The sequence below is a fragment of the Erythrolamprus reginae genome, chromosome 2 (assembly GCF_031021105.1).
Source record: "Erythrolamprus reginae isolate rEryReg1 chromosome 2, rEryReg1.hap1, whole genome shotgun sequence".
In the NCBI taxonomy this organism is placed as follows: domain Eukaryota; kingdom Metazoa; phylum Chordata; class Lepidosauria; order Squamata; family Dipsadidae; genus Erythrolamprus; species Erythrolamprus reginae.
The window spans coordinates 117929301-117946170 of NC_091951.1; the positions used below are offsets into that span (position 1 = coordinate 117929301).

The following is a 16870-nucleotide window of genomic DNA, read 5'->3' on the forward strand; positions in this document are numbered from 1 at the left end:
TGATACAAATGGGCGTAATATTCCACTGCTATGTTCTTTCCCCCCCCCCAGTATATGTTGTATTTCCCCGTTTTTATCTTCTAAAGTTTGTATGTATCGCTCTTCTTCCTGTTTTTTTAGTTTATAAGCAAGCCATCTACCTATTTTATTCGCATTTTCAAATTGGTATTGATTGGTCTTCCTTAATTTTATGACAATTTCATCTTGTATTATTAGATTAATGTTGTGTTTTATTGTGTCTATCTCTTCTCTTATTTTTCCATTTTGGAGGTCTTTTTGAGCTTCTATTTCTAAGTGTTTTAGTTTACTCTTAAATTCGTCTAATTTCCTATCTTTATGTTTCTTTTTTTTGGCTAGGTAAGCTATTGTTGTCCCTCTCATAAATGCTTTTATTGTATCCCAGATGTTCTGAATAGTGGTGTCAGTATTCCAATTGTCTCTTAAGAATACCTTGAGTTCTTGTTTAATATGTTTAATATAATCCTGATCTTGGAATAATAGCTGTTTTATGGACCAACGGTGTTGTCCTGGGGTCGGTATTTTAATTTTCATCAATATTGATTGATGGTCTGCCCATATGTTTGGGCCTATTTCAATCTCGTGGATTAATTTCCCAAAATTTTGGTCTGTCCAGATCATGTCTATTCGGGACCACGACTTTTGGGGCGGTGAGTAAAAAGTGTATTCCCGGGCAGATGGATGTCTTTCTCTCCAAATATCTACCAATCTATATTCCCTTGCTATTTCCTGGAATTCTGATGGCAGTGTTTTTCTATCTTTCGATTTTTTCTTCATAGATTTAAAATCTTTTTTAATGTCACTCACTGCATTATAATCCCCAATGATACAAATGTCCCCTTTTTGTACATGTGCTAACTGTTCAGCTAATTTTTTGTAGAATTGTTTCTGTTTTGTGTTTGTAGCGTAAATCGCCACTATCACTATTTCTCTATATCCTATTTTAATTTTTACAATCAGTATTCTTCCATCTTCATCTGAGTAAATTTTTTCCGGTTGGTATATGTCCCTAATGTATAAAGCAATCCCTCTCTTTTTTGAGTCTGTTAGAGCCGTGAATAGTTTACTTATTTTTTATTTTCTAGGAGTTTACGATCCTGATTTCTGATATGTACTTCTTGAAGGCATAATATATCTGAATTTTGTTTTAATAAATTCATCATTATCTGTTTTCTTTTTATCGGAGAATTCAATCCATTGATGTTTACAGACATTAACTCAAGTGTTTTTAGTGTCATTTTCTTCCCTTTTTTCCCGGTTGCTTTCCTTTCCTTTATTGACGTTTAGCCGCCGCTCTTGTTGTAACCCTTTGTTCCTTTTGTTGTTCTTCCTTGTCTTGTTCCTCCTCTCTTCTATCCTCGGTCCGTCTCTCCTCCTGTGGTAGATCTTCTATAGTTTGACGGTTCTCTGGCTCCTGTTCTAGATGTTTTTGAATGAAATAATCTGCTTTCTCGAACGAGTCTATTTTGATTTTTTTCCCATTCCACGTTACCAGGAGACCGTCCGGAATTAGCCATCGGAATGGGATTCCCCTTCTCAATAGCTTTGCTGTAAAGTAATGGAACTCTCTCCTTTTCTCCCTTATTCTTTTCGGGATCTGTTTGAGAATTATTATGTCTTTTTCTTGATACAAGATTTTCCCATTTCTTGTTGATTTGTATATTTCGTCCCTTATAGATTTTTTGGTAAATTTTACGTGGACCTCTCTGGGTAATCTGTGGTTCTTAGCATAGTTTGTTTGAATTCTGTAAATTTCATCGATGTGGTCTTTGACCTTGTCTAGTTCAATTTGTGTATTATCAGTGATCAGCTGCGCTAGTTTATTGAATAGATCTTCATCTGCATTTTCGGGAATATTTTGAAAGCGGAGAAAGTAAGCTGCTTTCTCCATTTCCAGAATTGCGATTGAGTTTTCGAGCTCGTTATTGGCCGCAATTAATCTTCCTTCCGCTTCGATTCTTCTCTCATCGATTCTTTTTGTGTCTGTTTCAATTTTTTGTATCCTCTGTTCATGGTTAATTATAATTTCCTGTATGCCTTCCATTCGGTTTTCCAAACCTTCAATTTTTCCAGACACTTTTTCAAAGTTTTGATTTGTTTCTTCGTGGTTTTGTCTTATGGTTTCTTGGGTGACTGTGGCTGCCTCTTGGCTGCAGACCATGAACTCTTGAATCAGGTTTAACGAGGCCTGGATCGATTGCAGAGAAGTTTTGTCGGTAGTTGCCATTTCTATATTTGATTTTGTGCTTTGCGTCGTCGGTGTTCCTGGTGTGGTTTTTTTTTTGGTATTTAGAGAAATTGGTTGTCATACTCCCTTTCCAGATAAGAGTGATTAACAAATTGTCTGAGATAATGTCCTTTCCACGTATTTAATTGATTAGTAAAGGAGGAGTTGTTGTTTGAGTCACACTTTAAGGTTAGTCTCACTTGGTAAGTTGGAGTAATTGAAATTCGTTCTAACGTAACTAAATTCTCCAATATTTAGTATAAGAGTAGTCAAATATAAAATTTCTAATTACTAATTTCTAACTGATTATATATATATCTCTTCTTAACTAGTCACTTATTATCAATTGTTATCAATTGTTATCGATTGTTATCAATTAATCAATTAAATAAATAGTAAATATCAGTATTCAGTACACATATAAATAAGGTATAGATAGAAATAGAGTTTGAGTGGACAATTAAGGTAAATAATTAATGTACTGTCAAGTAGTATTAGGTAGTTAAATGAATTAATTACTTAGTTAATAGTTAACAGTTAATAATTAATAGTTAATAAATAGTAATAAATAGCTTAAATAGTATAAATCTAACTTAAGTTGTTTCTAAGCAGGTCTTAAAATCCTTAAAACACTTTATAGGTATTATAAACACTATAGTTAATAATTAATAATTAATAATAATTAATAATAATTAATAATTAATCTTAGATAGTTGTCAATTGTCAATTAATTTAAAGGTCTTAATACAACAACTAGTCAATTAATCAATTAATCACTTTTGATTCTTAAATAGAAAAATAAGGTGTTTTTTTTAAAATCTTGATTAGAAAAGGAAGGAAGAAAAGAGAGAGGGGGAAAAAGATTAATACAGTAGAAAAAAGAAAGGAAAGAAGGGGAAAAAAAGGAAAAAAGGGAAACAATAAAGTAGAATCAAGAATAGGCAATTAGCTTTTTAGCTTTTAGTATTACAACACGTTCCAGTCAGCTCAAAAAATTCGCAGCGTTCACTTTAAATAAGGCTCAGCAGTTCAGTCAATGTTATTCACCAATGATCGAGGTATCCTGGTTTGTCGTAACTGTCAGCAACGGTTTCTCAAATCTCCCTGCAGGCGTGCAAAAGAAAAAGGCGTCTTCTCTCCTTCTCTCTCCTTCGGTCGCATTAAACTATGAAACTCCCACAGACCATTCTCAAAGCCACAGGCTTTTAACCCTCCTTCACTTCCTCTCCTGCTGTCTCCCAGCCGGATTTCTTTTCTCCTTCGTCTTACAATCACTAAGAGTAGCTGGATTCGCTGGGGGAGAGGAAAGGCAAATAACAAAACAAAAAGGGGACCGAGAACAGGCAGCGGTTGTCTCAAATCTTCCACCGCTGGTCTTACTTGTCTCCTCCACGTAGATATTCGGCTGTTGAGATCCTTCACAACTCGGCTCCGCTGCGTTCCGACCGGTCTAGGCCTCCCGTCTCGTTTGGTTCGCACCGCTCCCCGGTCTCCGCTCTCCGCTGCAGACGTTCACGATATACTACTTTCTATAACTGTTCTCGCCTCTGCTCTTTCTCCTCTCTCTTTGTCACTGACCACACCAGCCACACAGCATCAGATCCTCCGTCAAGCTACCGTCTCCTTCACACAGAACTTCCTCTTTTAACTTTCTAACCGGCTGCGACTACTTCCGCCCACCATCAGCAACTTACTTTTCCCTTCAAAAAAAAAAAGAAAAGCTCTGCTCTCCTCAATCGCCGCTCGTTAATCACAGGAGACTATATGAGTTCTCACAAAGCCATTGTTTAGCACCTCTAGATCATTCTGGGTAAGTAATTTTTTTTTTCCAAACCGCTGCTGCCGCCGCTCTATTTTTTTAACTTCCTTGATGACAGCTCAGTAAGCCAGGGCTTCGGACTGAGGACAAACCCCGGCTTTTTCCCCCGCTCAACTACGGGGGTTTACCACCCGCTAAGGGAGGGGTTGCGACCCCCCGTAACCAGATGCTTCCCCTAACTATAAGTCTTCTCACCAGGAAGAATTAACACTCTTCGGAGAGGGGCGGCATACAAATCCAAATAATAAATAAATAATAAATAAATAAACACCACTAAGTGGTCTTTTAAGTGAGAAATCTCGAGTACAAACCAAGAGCTACTGATTTGCACGTCGCTTCAGCCTGGCTCCACCCCGGAAGTCCGCTTTTCTTTCATTTTTTCATTTTCTTAACTTTCTCTCTTTTTCCATTGTATCCTCTTTTTTAGTTTACATTGATATTTATCTTTTTAATTGTATCTTTTAATAAAATTACTATTAAAAAAAACAAAACAAAAAACACTCACTGTTTGGAATTTGGTTTGCCTTTAATTGAAATAAGCCCATGGATTTCACATTTTGATTAGTACAGGGGTCTTCAAACTTGGCACCTTTATGACTTGTGGGCTTCCTCTCCTAGAATTCCTCAGTTGCCAAGTTTGGAGATCCCTGGATTAGTGGATAAAACTATTATTTTCCTCAACCTCCACAGCATCCTTGATCTTAAATAACTCTTCTCTGCCATATGGATGGGATATTTTTTGCACTTTTTTATTTTTTATTGGAGGTTTTTTTTTACATTTCTGTGCATTATCATTGTATCTTTAATTAAACTTACTATTAAAAGACATGCTATTATCAAACGTTTTAGGATCACTTTCAAATCAGGATTTGGTTCATGAGGGCTTATTTTAAAATCTCAGGATGATCTGACTGTAATTTCTGTAATTCTTTCTGGTGTCTTATTTCAGCTGATCAACAGTAAACAGCATGCAATATTTACCTGTGTTCTTTGTGTGCATTGTGCCTGTACGTCTGTATTGGTGTTGTCTCTTTATTTAATCTTAACTTTAAATACGTTAATTCTCACTGATTTCAGTAGAACTTGCTTCAGAATATAATACTTGTAAAAATTGAGAACAACATTCTTATCATAGTTATGGAAGGCTTTAGTAGCCTGTATAATTAATTGATTCTTTCAAAACACAATGCTTTCTTGTTTCATTTGGACAAGGAAAAAACAGCCTTAGATAAAAACTTCGTAGACTAAAACCCTTAAATGCTATAAACAGTTTGTGTGTCATTAATGCGAGCAATTCACTTAAACTTCAATATTTAATAGATCGGGAATTAAATATAAATAAAGATTCTCAGCGGTAGGAGCAAGAAGCTTTACATTTTCTAAAATGACATGTGCGGCCTAAAATGAAAAATAGAAATTCCAAATGTGAGTTACATTATGAAATCTTATTTATGTTGTTTTGATAGCAGTTGACTACTTTTGCCAATAATTGATGTCCACAAAGATTAATTTGTGGCAAGATAAGCTAAGGCATTAAATTGCAGGCTAAGGATAGAAACAGGATACTACTAGTTTGATACTCATCCTTTTCCCTTTCATTCTGCCCCCACTCCCAAATATTAATTTGCTCTCCTTCTTGTCAGCTTTAACTACTGTAGCTCAGTAGTTAAAGCAAACCAGATATTTGCAAATATGTTTGAAATTCTTACCATGAGCGTAATGCAGAGGTGGTATTCAGCAAGTTCTGACCAGTTCTGGAGAACCAGTAGTGGAAATTTTGAGTAGTTTGGAGAACAATAAATACCACCTCTGACTGGCCCTACCCCGATCTATTCTCTGCCTCATGAGTCCCAGCTGATCAAGAGAAAATTGTGGTTTTTTCAGTATCCTTCCCCTGGAATGGGGAGGGAATGGAGATTTTACAGTATCCTTCCCCTGCTATGCCCACCAAGCCACACCCACAGAACAGGTAGTAAAACAAACTGAATCGCACCACTGGTGTAATGGCTACGTTAAACATGGAAAGACGCAAGGGGACAATATTTTAACAACTGTATAGTTAAGCAAGACAATTTTTAAACGAATAGATCATATTATTTTTATTTCTCCAAAATGAACTGCTAAAGACTGTAAAATGCTATTAATATAGCTTTTCTAGCAAAAAAAAAACCACCCTAAAGCAAATGAAATGAATTGCAAATCATGCTATGTTTTGATTTTAGAAAAGATTCTAGAAAAGGTGGTTGTGAAACAGCTCCAAAAAAATGCTGGAGGAAGTGGAGTATCTGGACCTTTTTCAGTTGGCATTGATTGCAACTGTAAATAAAATGTGGCAGGAGCAGGATGGAAGTGGTTCTTGACTTCTTGGCAGGTTTTGATAACATCAGTAATGGTATCCTTCTGGATGGGTTTAGGGATTAGGAGTGGATGACAATGTGTTGTGCTGGTTCTCTTCCTTCCTCCAGAGCAGTCAGTGTTGATAGTAGGGAAAGATCCAGCCTGAAGTCACTCCTTTACAGAATTCTGAAGAGCTTGGTACTATTTAAATTAGATTAGATTAGATTTATTGGATTTATATGCCGTCCTTCTCCGCAAACATCTCCATGAAGCCACTTTGTGAAGTCAGAGGCATGCCAATAGTATCTTCTGCTGCACAAATCCCAGCGACCGATAAGGTCCCACAGAGTTGGCCTTCTCTGGGTCCCGTCGACTAAACAATGTCGTTCGGCGGGTCCCAGGGGAAGAGCCTTCTCTGTGGCGGCCCCGACTGTCTGGAACCAGCTCCTCCCAGAGATTATTATTATTATTATTATTATTATTATTATTATTATTATTATTTATTCGATTTGTATGCCGCCCCTCTCCGAAGACTCGGGGCGGCTCACAACATGTAACAACAAATCATAAATAATCCAACAGTTTTTAAAATGTTTAAAAATTTAAAAGACCCCATATACTAACAGACATACACACACGCATACCATATATAAATTAAACATGCCCAGGGGGAGATGTTTCAATTCCCCCATGCCTGACGACAAAGGTGGGTTTTAAGGAGTTTACGGAAGGCAGGAAGAGTAGGGGCAATCCTAATCTCCGGGGGGAGTTGGTTCCATAGGGCCGGTGCCGCCACAGAGAAGGCTCTTCCCCTGGGGCCCGCCAACCGACATTGTTTAGTTGACGGGACCCGGAGAAGGCCCACTCTGTGGGACCTAATCGGTCGCTGGGATTCGTGCGGCAGTAGGCGGTCTCGGAGATATTCTGGTCCAGTGCCATGAAGGGCTTTAAAGGTCATAACCAACACTTTGAATTGTGACCGGAAATTGATCGGCAGCCAATGCAGACTGCGGAGTGATGGTGAAACATGGGCATACCTAGGTAGGCCCATGACTGCTCTCGCAGCTGCATTTTGCACGATCTGAAGTTTCCGAACACTTTTCAAAGGTAGCCCCATGTAGAGAGCATTACAGTAGTCGAACCTCGAGGTGATGAGGGCATGAGTGACTGTGAGCAGTGAGTCCCGGTCCAGATAGGGCCGCAACTGGTGCACCAGGCGAACCTGGGCAAACGCCCCCCTCGCCACAGCTGAGAGATGTTTTTAGAACTGCCCCCACCCTCCTTGACTTCTGTAAACTCCTTAAAACCCACCTTTGCCGCCAGGCATGGAGGAATTGAGATATCTCTCCTGGGCCTATACAATTTATGTATGGTATGTTTGTATGTATGTCTGATTAATAATGGGTTTTTTTAAAATGTTTTTAAATTATTAGATTTGTTATGAATTATTCTATTGCTGTTGTGAGCTGCCCCGAGTCTACGGAGAGGGGCGGTATACAAATCTAATAAATAAATAAATAAATTCATCTTCACCTCTGACTGTCCACGTGATGCAGTGGAAATTCAGTTTAGTGTATGGAAACTATGGAGGTTTGGATGAGAAACAACAGGCTTCAACCCTAACAAGATTATGTGGTCTTGGGTATTAGGGCATCCTGGTTCTAGAGACTCTTCAACTTTAATTTTGAAGGTGACTGCACTGCTTCAAACAGAATTGCTGTGCAATCTGGCCGATCTCCTGGTTTTAAGGAACAGGTAGCTGTGTAACCAGGCCTTTGTACAGTTTCATATTGTTTGTCACATGTTCCCATTCCTAGAAGAGGAGATTTGCTCACAATCACTCTTGCATCAATCACTTCCCAAATGGATTATTGCCATGCATTTTACTGGGGCAGCCATTGAAGAATTCGGAAGCTGTGTGTGGTACAAAATGCAGCAACATGGATAATAATGTGTACTCCTTGATCAACACATGCTACATCTCTATCCTGCAAGTTTTTAGTGTGCTTCTGGGTTCAAATGATAGTGCTGATAGTTGGTGCTGATTGTTACCAATAAAGCCTTCCACGGCATGAAGTCAGATTGTGTGAGGAAACCACCTCTCCCTCTCCATCCAGTAGATCTGGTACATGAAGCATGCTCTGAGTCAGATCCATTAGGGAATGCAATCTAGCAGAGACTTCTGTCGCTTTGGAACAACATCTCTCTCCCACTCCTGGCCCAAAGATTTGACTCCGTCTGACCCTGCCGGCCTTTTGTAAGACCTTAAAGAAGTGGTTGTGTCACCAAGCTTGGATCTGTGGTAGAGACCATGCAATGCTTACATTGATTTGCTGATGGCTTTTTTCTTTTTCTTCCCCCCCCCCCTCTCAGCTGCTAATTATGGGTGTATTGCTTTTTTTTTTAACATTTGAGAATATGGTTTTATTAAAGACAGAAAATAATGAACAATGGATGGTATATTCTAAAGCGGGAAAGGCTTATTATTCAAGGTTATTCCGCAGTGGCATATGCTCTGTAGATCCTATTTTTTATAATTATTGGTAGCACTTATATTTCATTTTTTTTCTCCAGGAGCTCCAAGCAACAATAGTTGTATTGTGTTTGTATTACTAGGCCTTTCATGGTGCTTTTAACTGTTGTTCAGCTGCCCAGAGTCATGAATTTGAAATGGACACCATATAAAATTATTGACTGAGTGGATGGATAGATGGATGAAAGTTTACTTATCAGTATAAAGAGAATATAATAGGAAAGTAAAAATAAGTAAATGATATTTTTCATTCATCCAGGTTTCTGGATTCTTGGAAATGTATAAAAACATATTCAGGTTTACTAACAATCTACAGTGCATTGTATATATAATTCTTAATTTTCCATTGCAGGGCTGAAAGCAAGGTTTGGTCACCTAATACGGTAGAAGATGGGAAAGCACAAGCTTATCGTGTCAGTGTAGAACCTGAACCACAGGTATGTGATCTTTATATAATTTAAACCATTTTTAAAAATAGGACATCAATCTTCCTCAATATAGTTGGACATTAAATGCATAGTTAGGACATCAGAAAAATATGTTGCCTTCTCGATCTTTTGTATATTTACGTATGCAAAGTCCTTTACTGTTTGTATTTTATTTATGTTTGCTGCCTATGTTCTATTTGAAATAACTTACGGAGGTTTATATCAAAGACTAATTTTAAAAGAGGTTAATAAGCTTTATTTCTGTTGAAGGCTTGCCGAAGTGGGGGGGGGGGGGACAGGACGGGACACATAATAAAGATGAGTATTAGGTAGATCCAGTACTAAAGGAATTTAAACTATGGTTTCTTTTCTAATTTTTTAAAAAAAGGTTTGTTCATTTACTTGGAATCAGAGCCTTCTTTTAGTATCCTTTAGATATATTTCCAGAGTATTTTTAGATTCAACTGTAATGTCTAAATGTCTGTTTCGATAGTGTGGTATGTTGATGTTTATAACAAATGGATCTTTACATTTCATGCTGTCCATATATGGGCTAGGCAAGTGATCACACTTTCACTAACCTTTCATAGCAACAGCCCATAGAGACTCTGCATACAGTGGCAACAGTCTATAAAGTCTACTTGTGGTGAAGTACTGTATATTTCCCATTCAAATCATTTGACTTTGTATGAACATTATAATGCTAGGGAATATATTTCCTAGTTGGCAGAATTTTTTTAAAAAGCCAATGCAACATAAATGCAGCAGCGAGATCAGTAAAAGAGCAAATAAAGGATATTTCTTCATTAGTATCCTACTCTTGGTGCTCTGGAGGAGAAAACTGTTTTGCCACCAATATCCTTAGCTAGCAGGAGAGATTTTCTACCAGTTTAGATTCTATCTGTCAACTTCTTTGAATGCATTATACAGTATATACTTCTGAATTAGCCTGTGTGGTAGCTCATAATGGTCCATGAATTAATTCTAAAATGAAATGTTTAAATTCTGCAACATCTGTGAAGTGGTGATATGGTTTAGACCAGTGGTTCCCAATGTGGGGCCCACGCCCTACAGGGGGGCAATTTTATTTTTAATGGGGCAATTGGAACATTGTTTAAACCCAGTTAATGGCTTTTTAGGCTTCCTCCATGTGAGTAGTTCAATTTTTGAATAATAAGAATTATATATTATGGGGCGGGGGGGGAGGCCTCTCATGATTTTAAAGATGCTTAGGTGGAGCATGGCCAAAAAAAGTTTGGGAACCACTGGTTTAGACCCATGATGGTGAACCTATGGCATGCATGCCAGAGGTGGCACGCAGAGCCACCTGTGTGGGTATGTGCACCATCGCCAGCTTTTCTGGTGCATGCATGCATGCCAGCCAGCTGGTCTTTGTGCCTTCCCCAAAACAGCCTGAAAATGCCCTGGAAAATGCCCCCCAAAATCATTAAAAAATCATCAAAAAACAGGCATGCCTATGTCAGCCAGCTGTTTTGGGGGTTTCTGGTGCTCCAGTATGTGCAACACCCAGCTGGCTGGCATGCATATGTGTACCAGAAACCCCAAAGGCTGGCTGGTCTTTGGTGATCTGGCGCATGTGATTTTTGGTGCTCTGGCATGCGCGCATATTCATGCGCATGTACACTCATTCCAGTTCACTGGTTTAGATAGTTAACGTCATTGTTTCTATGCTTTTCTCACAAATCTTGACTTCTTGAGTTGCTTAAAGCAGTAAAGTACTGACATATAACAGAAAAAAATTTGGAGTCAAACATACTCTACGTTTTAGGCTCTATATAATACCAGGTGACACTGAATAAGTTGTTCCCTGCCACCATTGCATCAGCACAATACCAGAGCAATTGTAAATATGTGCTAGGCTTCCAAATAACAAGACAGACTTTCTCAAAAGATTGCAAAAGTTGCTGATACAAATAGCAAAGATTTGCAGTACTTATTACAAGAGCCAGCAGTTCAATCCTGACTGGCTCAAGGTTGACTCAACATTCCATCTTTCCAAGATCAGTAAACTGAGGACTCAGAATGTTGGGGGCAAATGCTGACTCTAAAATCTGCTTAGGGAGTGCTATAGAGTGTTAGCTTGACATCAGTTGTACAGTGGAACCCCGACATAAGAGCTGCTCTACTTAAGAGCAACTCGAGATAAGAGCTGGGAGGGGAGAGATATTTTTGTTCTACTTACAAGCCCAAATTCGAGATACAAGCGCCAAGGAGCTGTCTCCTGAAGCCAAACGCTAACTTCCGCGTTCGGCTTCAGGAGACAGCTGCGAAGCGGTGCGCGTGTTTTAAAAGGTTGCAGCCGGCCTGGGGGGCTCGGGGGGGTGCTTGCAGCTTTCTTTCTTGCTCTTTTTCTTTCTCTCTTTTACCTTCCCTTCCTCTATTTCTTCTTTTCTTTCTCCTTCCCACCTTCTTCCCTCCCTCCCTCCCTTCACTCATTCCTCTCTTACTCTCCCCTTTCATAAGTTTCCTTGCTTCCTTCCTCTGTTCCTGTCCCTTCCCCCTTTCTTTCTTTCTTTCTTGCTCTTTTTCTTTCTCTCTTTTACCTTCCCTTCCTCTATTTCTTCTTTTCTTTCTCCTTCCCACCTTCTTCCCTCCCTCCCTCCCTTCACTCATTCCTCTCTTACTCTCCCCTTTCATAAGTTTCCTTGCTTCCTTCCTCTGTTCCTGTCCCTTCCCTCTTTCCTTCCTTCCTTCCCACCCTCCGTCCATTCATTCACCCATTCCTCTCTTGATCGCTTAAAGCCGGTCCCTGGTGCAAAAAGGGTTGGGGACCTCTGTCCTACAGGATTGGGTGGCAGAGAAGTTGAACATATGTAAATTTAAAAGTTTAAGAAAGTTTACAAGTTAAGTGAAAGAAACTTCATTATTCATTTATATGTACATGTACATTTCTTCATTAAAAACATGTCTTTCTGCATAATTTAGACTAACTTTGTGAGTTTTTTGAGGGCTGGAACCAATTAAAATTATTTACATTAATTCCTATGGGGAAAAGTCGTTCGAGATAAGAGCTGCTCGACTTAAGAGCGCAGGTCCGGAACGAATTAAACTCGTATCTCGAGGTACCACTGTAGTTAAAATGATGGAGACTCTATTCAAAAAGAGGTTAAATCAGCACCTAAAAACCAATAATTTATTGGACCCAAACCAGCATGGCTTTACTGAAGGCAAATCATGTCCTCCATTGATTTCTTTTACTATGTCACAAAGGTGTTGGATAAAGGTGGTGCCGTGGATATTGCCTATCTGGACTTCAGCAAAGCCTTTGATACGGTTCCATATAAAGAGCTGATAGATAAGTTAGTGAAGATTGGACTTAATCCCTGGAGAGTTCAGTGGATTTGCAGCTGGCTGAAGCGTAGACATCAGAGGGTTGTTTTAATGGCGAGTGTTCTGAGCAGAGACTGGTTTCAAATGGTGTGCCACAAGGGTCTGTTCTGGGTCCTATTCTTTTTAATATCTTTGTGAATGACATAGGCAAAGGTTTGGTAGGGAAGCTTTGCTTATTTGCCGATGACTCTAAAGCACTGTTCCCTGTAAGCTGCGCACGTGCGCGTGCGCGCTCTCCAAAATACCCCCGTGCACACCTTTTTCCTCGGGCGCGCAGTCCCCATCCCCCTGCCAGCCCGCGGGGGAGGGGAGGGGGGGCGGGCGGGGAGTCGCGGGCAGTAGAAGGGAGCCGCGCCCACACCTGCCTCTCCATGGTGCCTCCGGCCCCCTCGCGCTCCTAGCTTCTCGGCCCTGCCCCCCACCCGCCCGGCCTCTCTTTCTCCTCCGCTGCAAGAGAGGGGGAGGGGCAGGCGTTCTCCGGAGGCTGGCGGGCGCGTGGGCCGGCGCACGCTCTTCCCATCTCCCTGCCTGCGCGCCCGCCTGGAACATTCAAAGTAAGAGCGAAGGGTTTTCTTATTTTGAATGTTCCGGGCGGGTGGGCTGGCAGGGAGATTTGGGGAGTGTGCGCCGGCTGCCCCCCGAACACCTGGCTGCCCGCCCGGCCGCCCGCCGCTCGCTGCCCGCTCCGCCTATCTTTCTCCTCCGCTGCAACACGGCGCCCAGCCACGCTCCGCCTCCCGGGAGCCCAGCTGAAAACAAAACAGCTCCAAAAGTCGGCTGGGATACTGGGAGGCGGAGCGTGGCCGGGCGCCGTGTCTTCGCCTCCGCGCGCCGCCTCCGCCTGGCCGAAAACAAAACGGCTCCAAAAGTCGGCCAGGCTCCCGAGAGGCGGGGCTTGGCCGGGCGCCGTGTCTTCGCCTCCGCGTGCCGCCTCCGCCCGGCCAAAAACAAAACGGCTCCAAAAGTCGGCCGGGCTCCCGGGAGGCGGTGTGCGGCTACTTCCTCTTCGCTGCAGAGCCGCACGGAGGCGAAGACACAGCGCCCGGCCACAGCGTCCTGCCTCCCAGGAGCCCAGCTGACTTTTGGAGCCGTTTTGTTTTCGGCCGGGCGGAGGCGGTGCGCGGAGGCGAAGACACGGTGCCCGGCCACGCTCCGCCTCCCGGGAGCCCAGCTGAAAACAAAACGGCTCCAAAAGTCGGCTGGGATACCGGAAGGCGGAGCTTGGCCGGGCACCGTGTCTTCGCCTCCACGCGCCGCCTCCGCCCTGCCGAAAACAAAACGGCTCCAAAATTCGGCCGGGCTCCCGGGAGGCGGTGCGCAGCTGCTTCCTCTTCACTGCAGAGCCGCCGGGCAGAGGCGAAGACAACGGCGCCCTCCACTCTCTCTCCATCTCTCTCTCTCTCTCTCTCTTTTTCTCTCTGTTGCCGGCGTGGTGAACGAGAGAAAAAGAGAGAGAGAGAGAAAGGAGGGGAGAGAGAATGAGAAAGAAAGCGAGAAAGCAAGCAAGAGAGAAAGACAGGGAAAGAAAGCAAGAGAGGGGGGAAGGAGGGGGAGGGAAAGACATAGAGGGAGGGAAGGAGGGAGAGAGAAAGAACAAAAAAGAGAGGAAGGAAGGAAGAGAGAAAGGAAGAGGGATGGAGAGAGAGGGAATGAAAGATGAAGGAAGGGAGAGAGAAAGGGGGAGGGAGAGATAGAAAGGAGGGAGAAGGGGGTAGTTAGGGAGAGGGAAAAGGAAGGGCTTGGAGAAAGGGGGAAAGAAAGATAGAAAGGAAAGAGGGAGGGAGAGATAGAAAGGAAAGAGGGAGGGAAAGATAGAAAGAAAAGAGGGAGGGAGAGATAGAAAGGAAAGTGGGAGGGAGGAAAGAGGGAGGAAGACATAGAAAGGATAGAATTATGGATGCAAGAACTTGCTCATGTGTGATAGTTCACGCCCACACTTACTTACTTACTTACTTACTTACTTACTTACTTACTTACTTACTTACTTTATTTATATATTTATTTTATTTATTTATTTAATTTATTTATTTATTATTTAGATTTGTATGCCGCCCCTCTCCGCGAACTCGGGGCGGCTCACAATAAAAATATAAACAATCGTACAAATCCAAATAGATTCAATAAATTTAAGTATTTAAAATAGTTTTAAAAAGAACCCCACTATATTAACAAGCACACACACAAACATACCATACATAAATTGTACGTGGCCGGGGGAGGTGTTTCAGTTTCCCCATGCCTGACGACAAAGGTGGGTTTTAAGAACTTTACGGAAGGCAGGGAGAGTAGTTATTTATTTATTTATTTATTTATACTTATATGCTGCCCAGTGCCAAAGGGACTGCCGCTCAGACACTATACTTTTCCGCTCACCCCGAAAAAAAATTAGAGGGAACACTGCTCTAAAGTGTGCAATAGGGTTGATATTCCTGGAGGCGTCTGTAATATGGCAAATTATTTAGCTTTATTAGATAAATGGTCAAAGCAATGGAAACTGCAGTTTAATGTTTCCAAATGTAAAATAATGCTGCACTTGAGAAAAAGGAATCCTCAATCTGAGTATTGTATTGCAGTTCTGTGTTAGCAAAAACTTCAGAAGAGAAGATTTGGGGGTAGTGATTTCTGACAGTCTCAAAATGGGTGAACAGTGCTGTCAGGCAGTAGGGAAAGCAAGTAGAATGCTTGGCTGCATAGCTAGAGGTATAACAAGCAGGAAGAGGGAGATTGTGATCCCACTGGTGAGACCACATTTGGAATACTGTGTTCAGTTCTGGAGACCTCACCTACAAAAAGATATTGGCAAAATTGAACGGGTCCAAAGACGGGCTACAAGAATGGTGGAAGGTCTTAAGCATAAAACTTATCAGGAAAGACTTAATAAACTCAATCTGTATAGTCTGGAGGACAGAAAGAAAAGGGGGGACATGATGGAAACATTTAAATATGTTAACGGGTTAAATAAGATTCAGCTGGGAAGTGTTTTTAATAGGAAAGTGAACACAAGAACAAGGGGGCACAATCTGAGGTTAGTTGGGGGAAAGATCAGAAGCAACATGAGAAAATATTACTTTACTGAAATAGTAGTAGATCCTTGGAACAAACTTCCAGCAGACGTGGTTGGTAAATCCACAGTAACTGAATTTAAACATGCCTGGGATAAACATATATCTATCCTAAGATAAAATACAGGAAATAGTATAAGGGCAGACTAGATGGACCATGAGGTCTTTTTCTGCCGTAAATCTTCTATGTATGTTTCTATGTTTCTATAAAGCACTACAAAGTGGTATATAAGTCTAAGTGCTATTGCTATTCCATGCAAATCAACACCAATTAACAGGCGTATAATTTAATGCTATTCTGAATTATTTTATCATAAAATAATTTTCAAGGATATTATTTCTTTTGAGTATCCTGTTTGTTGCAAAAGCAAGGTGTAGGGCAAATATTGGAGGCACATCCTTAATCTGGGTTTATTGGAGAAGCATGATGATGCTGTCTGTATTTTTCCCCATTTCTTGACTGCGTTTGCCCAATTAATCAGCTGCAGCAATTTATTCTTAAAAAACTGTTTCCAAATGTTGTTGATGTTTTCCAGAGCTGTCCATATGGGGGGACAGTCTATTGGAAACAAATGCATGAATTCTTCTGCCAAATATATTTCTGAGGGAGAATGCACATTAATTTTTATTCTTGCCATTACAAAACATATTCTTAATTTATTTTTAAAATGGAAATTAACTATGTGACTGGATAATGTGCCAAAACAATGCCTGCCTATATCACAAAACCTATTCCTGCCATAGCAGTAGTCTCTATGATGTCCAATATACTGTAGATTCCAACCAATAGGAGTATTCCTCAGATTGCAAGAGCAGTTGAAAGAACCCTGACTAATTTGGAAGAAGCTAAACAGATCCAGTTGGTACTTAGATGGGAAAACAGGGACTACAAAACAAAAATCCTAAAAAGGGATAGAGGCAAACCATTTTTGCAACAAAGCAGGAATTAGGTTCAACTCAAGGAAGAGTTTATTTCACAAATCACTGGTGTTGCAACATAGTGTCCAGGTTAATGCTCTAAGATAGGTATGTGTTGTCCCCTGTTTGGCCCTCAGCAGATAGGAATGCCTGTGTATAGCCGGAGAGCCGTACACA

General features: G+C 41.0%; 1 protein-coding gene across 1 annotated transcript in view; it reads left to right on the plus strand.

Moving 5' to 3' along the window:
- The window catches only part of PDLIM4 (PDZ and LIM domain 4), a 100049-nt gene that overhangs the window by 43466 nt on the left and 39713 nt on the right, over window positions 1–16870 (plus strand). The window contains exon 3 of the mRNA XM_070739297.1: window positions 9287–9371. Within this exon, the coding sequence (XP_070595398.1) occupies window positions 9287–9371 (85 nt within the window). The remainder of the gene's footprint in view (window positions 1–9286; window positions 9372–16870) is intronic.